Raw genomic sequence first — 10,327 nt, 5'->3', positions numbered from 1 at the left:
ATGCACAGCCGGGGAGCTGGTACAAGTAGACAATGTCCTCGCCACCTTAACCACCGCCTACCCTACCCGCCAGCCCGCGTAGACGCCGGTCCCAGCCTACCTAATCTCTCCCACCCATGCATCAGGGCAGAATCATTCACCTTCAGCGTACTGTTGAGAGGTTAATTTGCACTATTTGGCTCATAGCAAGTTGCCTCCAGCCCGGCCCAACATGCAGCACACGCCTGCAAAGACAAGCCAACCCCCATGGCCCCCCACCGCTGCTGGACGTCAGCTTTAGCCCACCCTCATTCTCCCCGTGGGGGAGGCAGGAAACGCACCTGCATCTCTTACAACCCAGCGACCAAGACGCTCGCCATCCAACACCGACACCACAAGTAAGGTCGTGCGCCAAACTACTTCCACCGTCTGCAAAACGGTCCTCCAGTTATACACCCGTCGCCGCGCCTCTAGCCCTTTTTCCACTCCCCAACCCCTAATCTTTTACCCAGCCGCCAAATGACTCGTGCGTAGCCCCATGCATGCCAAGCCATCCCATCCCCCTCGGCTTTTACGCCTCCAACGCTGCCCTGTGTAATGAATTTCCGCTTTGGGCACGACAACTCCATAAACATGCGTGTACTCCGTCCGAACACAGGTATGAAATTAAAGACGCAAAGAGCGAGTATGGCGCAATGCCACAACGTTTCTCCTCAATCATCAACCTACTCCGCCAGCATCCGCTCGCTATCCACGTTATCGTGGTCTTCCACATCCGGCGCGCCCCCGCGGGGCCCTGGTGCACCTCCCCGGTCCTTCTTGGACAGACCCGACACGATGTCGTCAATTCGCAGCAGCATCTGAGCGCTCTCGATGGCGGTCTTGATAGTCTGCGCCTTGACCTGGGGCCATGGCAATCAGGACCGCAACCACAACAGTTAAATTCATAACAACGACCGCAACCCAAATGACGCTTGCTGGCAACACGTCCACATCAGCGGTAATATTAAAGACAAGGGAGGAAACTGCGTTGCTGGGACAGAGGGCGGGAACAAGGGATGAGGATGCTCACGGTCGTCCGGCTGCCTGAATCAGCAGCTCTACTAGCCCTCAACTCCTCGTCTCACCTGATACGGCTCCCACACGCCCAGCTCCTTCATGTCCTTGACCTCGCCCGTCTCGCCGTCAATACCCCAGCTGCACCCTGGCGACTCGGCGTGTTTGGCGCGCAGCTTCGTGAGCGTGCGGATGACATTGGCGCCGCAGTTCTGGGCGAGCGTGCGCGGAATGACCTCCATCGCAACGCCTGGACGCAAGAGAGAACGTACGCGGATAAAGTGGAAAGGCACCACGACAAAAGGGCTTTGGTAAAGTGTTTGCGAACAGGGTTGGAACAAGGAGGTGTATGGGCAAATAGAATAATGTGGACGGACACGCGCGAAGGGTCCGCCCAGCCGAGCGGAAATTCGCATCCAAAAGTAACTGTCATTACTATCGGCCACTAGTGCAACTTTCACAATGGGTTATATATACCACTGGCCCGCGCGGACTGTGACCCCAAAAGGAAGCGGGAGCGACATCTTGACAGACACGGCGGGACACCACCCAACCCGGTCACCCAATCAGCTCACCACCAGCCCACGCAGCCTAGTCCGTGGCTGGGATGCACCGACTGCAAATTGCACAAGCACGTACCTACTGCCTTGTATGGCCACTGCTCCACACCCTCGACCGTTGCGGCGCGCTCAGCCAAGCCGTGGCTAATGGCCATCTCACAGGCGCCCCCTCCGGGAACCAGCCGCGGGTCCAGGCAGATGTTACGCGCCACGCCCATAGCATCTGTCAAGTTGCGCTCCACCTGCGATTATTACGGTGAGCGGGCCGGCGGTGTAGGAGGAGGTGAAATACTTGTAAGGCAGCTGCCCCAACACATACACATCGATAAGTGTGAACCTCCCCTCGTCACGATGTCCATAAATCCCGAAACTAGACACGTCCGCAATCCGGCGCACGGAAAGCCACACACCAATCGCCATGCCATGCCATGCCACGCCCCCACGCACAGCGCTCCGCACCTCGTTCAGAATGTCCTTGGTGGCTCCCCGCAACAGCACCGTGCAGGCCTTCGGCGCCTGGCAGTCCACGATGAAGGTGAAGAACTCGTCACCAATCTTAACCACCTCGAACAGACCAGCACCAGTGCCGATGTCCGAGTCGCGGATCTCGTCGGTCCTGACACGATATCGAAAATGAAGCGCAGGAGAACAGCGGGCGGTGACTAAAATCAGTAAGGAGGACCCGCAGGGAGGAAGCAACCACCAGGTTTAAAAGGCAAGGCGAGGAGGGGTAATGGGGGACTAGGCGCAGAAACGGTTAGGGAGCTTGGGTAAAACGGCGCATGATTACACCGACCCACACTCCAACTGGCCCCCTCCTCATTCATTGGACCCATCTTCCCACCCACCAGCTGGCTTTGCTCGCCTGCCAGTTCCCATCCCAGCGATCACACCTAGCGCAGCACCCACCCACCCACCTACCGGTTCACGATGGTGGCCCCGCACGCCCGTGCGATGCGGTTATTGTCCGTCTTGCGCAGCCGGCGGATGGCGGACACACCCGATTTGGTGAGGTAATGTGCCGCCAGGTCTGAAAGGCCCTTCTCCGTAATGACAACGTCGGGCTTGAAGGCCAGGATTTGCTCACACTGGCGCTGAATCTGCTCCTCCTCCTGCTTCAGAAGGGCCGCCCTGCAGGGGAAAATGGGAAGGAACGAACATGAAAATGGAATACGAAGAGGAAAGAAGAGGAAAGGGGCATAGAGGGAAGGGCAAACAAAACATGTCGAGAAGCAAAACATTTGCTTATTACCAACTAATACCGCAGTACTTACACTTCCTGGGTTTCCCTACTATTTCCACCATGCCTTGGTACTGCAAGGGACAAGCACCGTCCATAGCAGCAAACTGTTCGCCCCTGTTCCCCCTTCCCTCTGAAATCTTCTTCTCCTCCTCCTCTTGGCCGTTCTCAAAGCCTCCTTTCCTCACATATCCCGCCCGCCCACCCCAGCCACATCCTCCCACACAGGATCCACACAAGACGCGCTCTTCCGCACAGTTCTCCAGGCCCTTCTCTCCCGCCTGTCAAACCACGCCCCTCTTCACCCTGTCCCCCTAACACCCATCTGCAAACTGGCATAACCTCCGAGAATCCCCAATTTCCTAAGACCGGAGCCCCGAATTCCTCCACCCAGGAGGGTGGATATACATAATAGGACTCCCTCCAACCAGACCCCACCAGTCCTCCTCCTTGGTGAGCTCCACATTGGTTTGGTTCTCGCCCTTCTTGTACTCCAAGGGGCAGTCCAACAGCAGGATACGCGGGTTGGCGATGCGCCGCCGCATGCGCCCCGGAACCACCACGTCCTTGTTGAACATGACACCTGGTTGGGATTAGGGATCGCGGTGATGATGATTACGACGCAAGAGGTTAGTTGAGGGGAATTATACACGAACAATATCAATTTAGGGTTATGCAAACGATATGCGCGAGGCGGCTGCAGAGCTGCTTCCCTAAACTAGCCCCTCAGCTTGGGCCCTCCTAGCCGTGCCAGAAGGCAATCCAGCAGACCGAACAAACCAAACCAAACGCACAGACAGAACAAGGCTGCACCCCATACTGCACTACTCACTGCTTGAGAATGGCGACAGCCGCACGCAGACCATTTCAACCCCACCCAACCGCCCTCAACACCCGCTAAATGCAACAATGTCTACAGTCCAACAATGTCGACTACTTGCTTCAGCAAATGTTTCTCCCGTGGCGTCTCCACCAGTACTTTCTTCTCACGGCTCTGTTTAGAAACACACACCATCGACGCCATAACATGGATCCAACAGCCACGTGCACAACGCGAGGCCACACATCACCGTCTCCCGAACCGCGCTTTCCGGGCAGCAGCCCCCTTCCCCGGTACCTCTTCTGAAAACAGGCTGCTTGAGAAACCGACTTTCGCCACTTGGTCCGTGCGGCAGTCATGTGCTACACAGTGAAAGCTGCCGAGACCGACCGGGCGGCACTGAGAGGGTGGGCCCCTCTTCACGCACTCCCCACAAAACCCACTCCCAAATTCATAATCAACCCCAAGAATTAAACACCCTGGCTCGACCAGACCTGCGCCAAACCTGCGACATCAATTCATAAGAACCTCACGTCGTCATGAGGCTGAACTCTTCAGGTACTTACGAAACTGCTTTCTCTTTTTCCCAATCATCCTCCTGGGCAGCGTCCGTGTTCACTTTTCGCACTGATCTGCACCACATCTGCATTCATTTGTCCTTCACAATGACCCGGTACCTAAAATGACAGTTCCTTCATGGCTACCTCTTGCTGATGGCGCCCTCCCCTCGCCCGCAGTGTCCCCCGGCCAAATGATTCCGGTAAGGTGTCGGGTCATTCAATTTGTTGACGAACGGATCCCTCCACAAGGGCCGCCAGGCGCCCATACATCCCATGCCCTGGGAGCAGCCCCAGGCACTGCCTGTGACTGCTCAACTCTCGAGTTCCGGTATAAGCTTCCATCGTCCACCTCTATATTGTCCTGGAATCCTCTCGTCAAATTTCAAACTGCTAGGACACCGTCAATACAACCCCTGTCATGACTTTAGGGTGCCCTGGCAATTGCACATGTGCATACTCCCACATAGCTTATGGACCAGAATCCGGCCCTTGCTACGCACGCTTGTATGAACTCCGAAACTTACCCTTGAGTACTCTGCAGTCCTCGATTGTCCCTCCGGGAATCTTCTCCACTTTGGCGTAGTTCTTAATGTCGATTTCCTTGGCGCCACCGCCCAGATCCACCGTCACTGTCCGGACGGCGTCGAGGGCCAGCTCCTGTCCGTTCAAGTACACACATGCAATTTCATCCGGAAACAGATTAAACATTTGGATCAGTCAGTAGAGTTCACGGCGGCTAAGGTTGCGCAAGGTGAAATGAAGTTGCTGTCGACAAGGCTGGGCTGGAGGATAGGGGGTGGAAAAGGAAATCCTGGGTAAAAGTTGTGCAGATAACCCCGTATACAATTTACGTGGTGGGCTTTGCCCCAACCCCCATGGCACGTCGGACGCTTGGTTCATGGCGGCGTCAACCATCCGCCCAACCCAAGCACGCCCCACTTGCAACCCACCGCCATGAGCGTGCCGAAGCGGTGAGTGAACTTGGTGCCAATGCAGCTGTTGACAACGTTGAGCATCTGCTGCCGATTCTCTGTATCGATAGGAAAGGCTAGCTGGTCGATAAGTTTCACCGAGTCCTCGAGCGCTCGTGCAAATCCACGCACAATCACGGTCGGGTGGATGTTCTTCTCCAGGAAAGGCTCCGCCATCTGCAGCATCTCACCGGCTGCATGACCGTAAGGGGAGTACCACAAACCCATCGCCAAAAGGGGAAAGAGCAGTTAGTCCCGTACCCGATCACGTACCCTCAATCAGTAATGCTTAAAGACATACCAAGAATAATAACGGATGTGGTGCCGTCGCCCACCTCCTCGTCTTGGGTCCGGCTAAGCTGGATCATCGACTGCGCGCCAATTGAGCCCGCCGTAAGACGTAGGCCCTTTCGGCAGCACCAGCCCTCTAACATACCTTTGCCGCTGGGTGAGACACATCAATTTCACGCAGGATGGCATGCCCATCGTTCGTCAACACGATGCCGCCGTTGGGGTCTAGGAGCATCTTCAACATGGAACGCGGCCCAAGCGTTGTGCGGATGATGTCCGCAACAGCCTGTTGTGACGACAAATTTGTATGGTGACGAAAGCTTTACCAGCTGGCTGGTACGCTCGCAGGACGCACCTTAGCGGCGGCAATATTTGCAAATTGTGCCTTCTTCCCTGTCTCCCGCTTCGTGCTAGCATTCAATACTGTAACTGGAACCTGCATTTTGATAGGCCTGTAATATGCTATCCCGAGCAAACCGAAGCGGAAGAGACCAGTTCGAAAGGTAGAACTTTCTACTGACCGACCAAGGTAAGGTGACGGCTACAGCAAGCGATAACAGCGTGAAGTCTTTCCAGTAGGCTATACGGAACAACTACATAACAGTCTCGCGTCGTGCCGTACCAATATGCCTTGTTGCAACCGAGTTACTGGCTGTTTTTGCTGTTAAGTAACATGCGCTATGTAACGATAATGTCTTAGATGCGATAGGCTTGTATTCCGTAGGCTCAGCGCGTTGGGCTGCTGCACTTCCATTTCTTGTCTGGTAGCATTATCATGGAAAAGTACGAGGACCTTGTTATTATTGGGTAGGCTAAATGTGTAAAGGATTTCTTATTTCCGCTGCCTGCCCTAACTGTGGCGGCCTCGCTTCGGCTCGCAGGCAGGGTCAGTATGGCACAGCGTTTCGGGCACGGGATAAGTATGATGGCCATCTGTATTGCATCAAGCGAATACCTATGTCTGCCAAGGTGCGATACCAGCAAGCCAGTAAGGGTGCTAAGCAAACGGATTGGCATGCAACCCGTCGACACAATGTCCCAAATCTGCGGAGTGCAGGATGACCACGCGGGGGCACTTCGTGAATCTCAGCTTTTGGACTCCCTTGATCACCCCAACATCATCCGGTATCGGGAGAGCTTTGTAGACAAGGACGGGGCGCTGTGCATTGTCACCTCCTTTTGCGAGGAGGGCGACCTGTTTACTCGAATCCGCAAGAAGGCATCGCAGAAGGAATATTTTACCGAGGAGGAGGTGATGAACATGTTTGTGCAGGTAAGACTTCGGCTTTTGGGTTGACTTCGAGATGTGTAAACAAACCGAACAGACATATGTCCTGCTGCAGATTGCGTCGGCTCTTAGCTACATACACTCAAAGCGTGTTCTTCACCGCGACTTAAAGACCCAGAATATCTTCATAGCTCGGGGCGGCATTATCAAGCTGGGTGACTTCGGGATCTCCAAGGTGCTCGAGCGCACGGACTCGTTTGCTACAACTGTTACGGGAACACCATACTACATGGCCCCAGAAATTTGCACAAACCAGCCATACACGTACAAGAGCGACATCTGGTCGCTGGGCTGCGTGTTGTATGAGCTCTGCACCCTCAAGTGAGTGCAAGGGTGCTAATAGGAGCGAGGCTTGGAGGGTCGCATGGCAGCTGCAGAGGCGTGACGGGGGCACCTGAAATGTGCTTCAGGGGCCAGGGCTGTAAGGCAACATGCCGGTCCATATCTCCGCAGTTCTCCTTTGGCACAGCTCATCGTATTACACCTTGCACCAATATGCTGTGTTTCGGTGCTGCCATATAATCCTTTCCTTGTAGTGTTGACGCTCCAATTATCTTACGTCACGGATGTGCGTATGTCGTACAGGCACGCCTTTGCTGCCGACAGCCTGCTCTCGCTCGTGTACCAGATCGTGCGTGGCAACTTTCCGCCTATCCCAACTGATCAGTTTAGCTCAGGTTTGAGCGACCTGGTCAACCGCCTTTTGGCGAGAGATGCCACCACACGGCCTTCCCTTGGAGAGGTGGGCCTTTGGGTGGCCTTGGGGCTTGTGCTTATGCGCTGGGCCGGAATGGCCGACTGGCTTCAAGTACGGATATTGTTTGAAGTAGCTATATGTGCTTGCAGACTGTCAGCTGATCTTTTGGTTCCCATTTTGATGCATTTTGAGGCAGGTTTTCAAGATGCCGTACGTGCAACGGCACCTAGGTCGCTTCAAAGCTGAGGAACAGCAGCGCAACATGAAACAATCGATTAGCTTGACTCGCAGGAAGCAGCTGCTGGATGCTGCGCCAGGTGCAGAGGCCTACGGGGAGGTGAGCTCGCAGCTTGCCGTGCGTTGCCTGCCACGATGGGTGCACGCGTCGCCAGCTGGGTCCGTGCCGTGCATACGGAAAGGCTGATGCACGTCTGCCCTCAACAGGTTATGCGTTATGCTCAGCACATCGCAGCAACGAGTAAACATGTTCTGCATAGTGAAGCCTTACCCTTCTGGGTAGATTCCACTTTCCGTCTCAAAAACAATGGCCTCTGGACTACTACAGTGCATACGATTGGGCGTGCGTGAGTGAAGAATGCGTGCCTCTGTCGATATCTTGTGCTTCAGAACGACGCGAACTTGACCCCGAAGCAAAGAATGGAGCGCAAGAAGGCCATGGAACGGGAGAAGGAGATGCGGAGGATGAGCGTCGCGGCCATGGGCGCCAACAAGAATCGCGTGCAAGCGGCTGCACGCAAGAGGGAACAGATTTTTGGCAACAACACGGGGCTGCCTGGCGCTCAGCCGTCGCCGCAGAGAGTCGACAGGGGATTTGAGGATGACGACTTACCGAACATGGGCACTGTGCGGATTGAGGAGACCGTGCGTGGCCCGCCCACTCGGCCTGGCAATAAGGGTATTTGGGTCCTGGACGGCCCAGATTCAGGTGCTGTGGACCCGTACGCCGCAACGTTACCGTCCCAGGCACGGCTGCAGCAGCAACAAGGTACTGGTTTCGAAGGAAAGGGGGTTGCTGAACCGCAGTGCTGCATTGCACAATCCTGCGAGGGATGCATTGGCATGATAAGGCTTAAGGGATCCTGTGGGGTGACCGACCCAGATGAAACAGCTCCTACTGCATGGTGCGCGAGGTTTTACGGCTGTGGCCCCCGGGACAAGCACGTCGAGGGTGCAGCGCATACCATCTACCTGTGCTAGCTATCTTACTGTGGACCTCGTAATCGACTAACAGCAGTACGCCTGCTGTGCAACGTTGTCCTGTCCTCAGGGGCCGGTCAGCGGCCTCCCTCACAACAGGCGCCGTCTCGAGGACTGTCTGCTGGTGGGGCTGGTCGGGTCGGAACCTCGCCAGCTTCGCAGCAGTTTCAAACGCCAACCTTGGGGAACAATCGGGCTGCAGGAGGCGGAACAAACAACTGGGGCCTGGGGGATGATGATGTGCTCACGGGGACGGTCCGGGGAGGAGCAACGCAGGTTGGCTTGCAAGGTGCGCCTATTTTATTAATACCAGCCTTGTGCACGAATGCATCTATGCGTGGTGCCCATGTAGTCCCTGGTAAAATAATTGATTCTTGCGTCCTGTAGCATGCGGTCGCACACTATACCCCGCTCTCTATCTCTCACGCCAGCTCCTGTGTTCTCATTGCAGCAACCGCGGGCGCACTCGAGCAGGGCGCCCGGGGAGGCGCGGGGCAATGGGGAATGGATTACAACGGCGCATCGGTTCTTGGCGACGATATGCCCAACATGGGCACTGTGCAGATGACCAACGGTTATGGGATGCAGGGCGCTGCTGCACGGGGCCTGTACACGGCCGGCCTGCGCACTAATGCCTCGGACAGCCCATTGATGGGTTCGGTCAACTTAGGCAACAGCCGTACCATGCGTGCCACTTCAGCAGGACCTGTCGGGCTCTCGGGCGCAGGCAGCCCTGCTCGGCCGCCCAACGGCACCGCATCAGATCGGTCCATAATGTCATCTAAGTCTGTAGGAGCCGCCACGCCCTCGCCGGACGTTCGCCGAACCTCCGGACCGAGTCCCCTGGCAGCACCTGCTTCGGCTGGTGCGAGAGGGCACCAGCAGCCGCAAGCGCAGTCGCCACCGCCGCTGCATGGGGGCGGCGCACGCCATCATCACCATCATGGCGACGACGATGATGACGGCGCCTACAGCGATGACTTTGAGGATGATGACGAGGATGAGGGCGTGGTGCAGCAGCGTAACCGCATTATTCAGAACGTAGAAGGTGTGTTTTGGAGTGCCTCAAACCTTGAGCGTAGACAGCTCCCCTTTTGGAATTGTGGCGTGTTTGCACTGGTGATGAATATGTGCCGTTCCGGATTAAATATTTGGGTCAAATGAGCGTGGCGCCTACGGCATGCATTTCCTGTTCCCGGCTTTGCTACCACCTTGGCCATGCACTTGGCACGCTGGGCAATGTTTTCACCTTCCTGTATTATCTTGTACCAGCGATGCGCGGGAACTCTCCCTGCTTTCCGTTGGCGATTACGATGACCATGTGTTCTCACCTTCATGCCTCGCTGCGCAGACATTGCCTCGCGTGCTTACGACGGCCGTGACAGCATAGCCGCCGTACAGGAGCGCGTCAAGCAGACGGGCGCAAACTCGGACAAGGCACGCGCCATCCGTCAGGGCTGTGAAGCGCAGCTGGGCAACAAATTCGCACCGGTATACGAGTACCTAAGCCGTGCGCGCCGCCAGGAGCCGCCACCCGATGAGAAGGAGGTGCAGCGGCGGCTGTTGGAGATTGTGGGCGACAAGGCGCGCATGCCGGGATGCTTCATGGTGGATCAGCTTGTGTTTACGGAGTCGATGTACTCGTGA

The 10,327-nt window shown here is 56.1% G+C and overlaps 2 protein-coding genes across 2 annotated transcripts; one reads left to right on the top strand and one right to left on the bottom strand.

Moving 5' to 3' along the window:
* Nucleotides 1-704: 704 nt before the first annotated feature.
* Nucleotides 705-5,919, bottom strand: cct3 (chaperonin complex component; the record flags this gene model as incomplete). Its single annotated transcript, XM_002952618.1, has 11 exons — nt 705-881; nt 1,107-1,285; nt 1,675-1,837; nt 2,055-2,211; nt 2,517-2,726; nt 3,274-3,418; nt 4,740-4,872; nt 5,166-5,380; nt 5,488-5,557; nt 5,623-5,763; nt 5,833-5,919. 11 exons carry the CDS (start codon nt 5,917-5,919, stop codon nt 705-707), a joined length of 1,677 nt encoding a protein of 558 aa, XP_002952664.1.
* A 333-nt stretch (nt 5,920-6,252) lies between these two features.
* Nucleotides 6,253-10,327, top strand: cnk5 (NimA-related protein kinase 5; the record flags this gene model as incomplete). The annotated part of the gene is made up of 10 exons (XM_002952698.1): nt 6,253-6,284; nt 6,359-6,446; nt 6,535-6,750; nt 6,821-7,086; nt 7,351-7,507; nt 7,659-7,799; nt 8,090-8,468; nt 8,751-8,969; nt 9,132-9,728; nt 10,032-10,327. 10 exons carry the CDS (start codon nt 6,253-6,255, stop codon nt 10,325-10,327), a joined length of 2,391 nt encoding a protein of 796 aa, XP_002952744.1.

This window comes from Volvox carteri, assembly GCF_000143455.1.
Source record: "Volvox carteri f. nagariensis unplaced genomic scaffold VOLCAscaffold_31, whole genome shotgun sequence".
Lineage (NCBI taxonomy): Eukaryota > Viridiplantae > Chlorophyta > Chlorophyceae > Chlamydomonadales > Volvocaceae > Volvox > Volvox carteri.
Note: the sequence above shows the minus strand (reverse complement) of the source record. Positions and strands in the feature narration are given on the sequence as shown.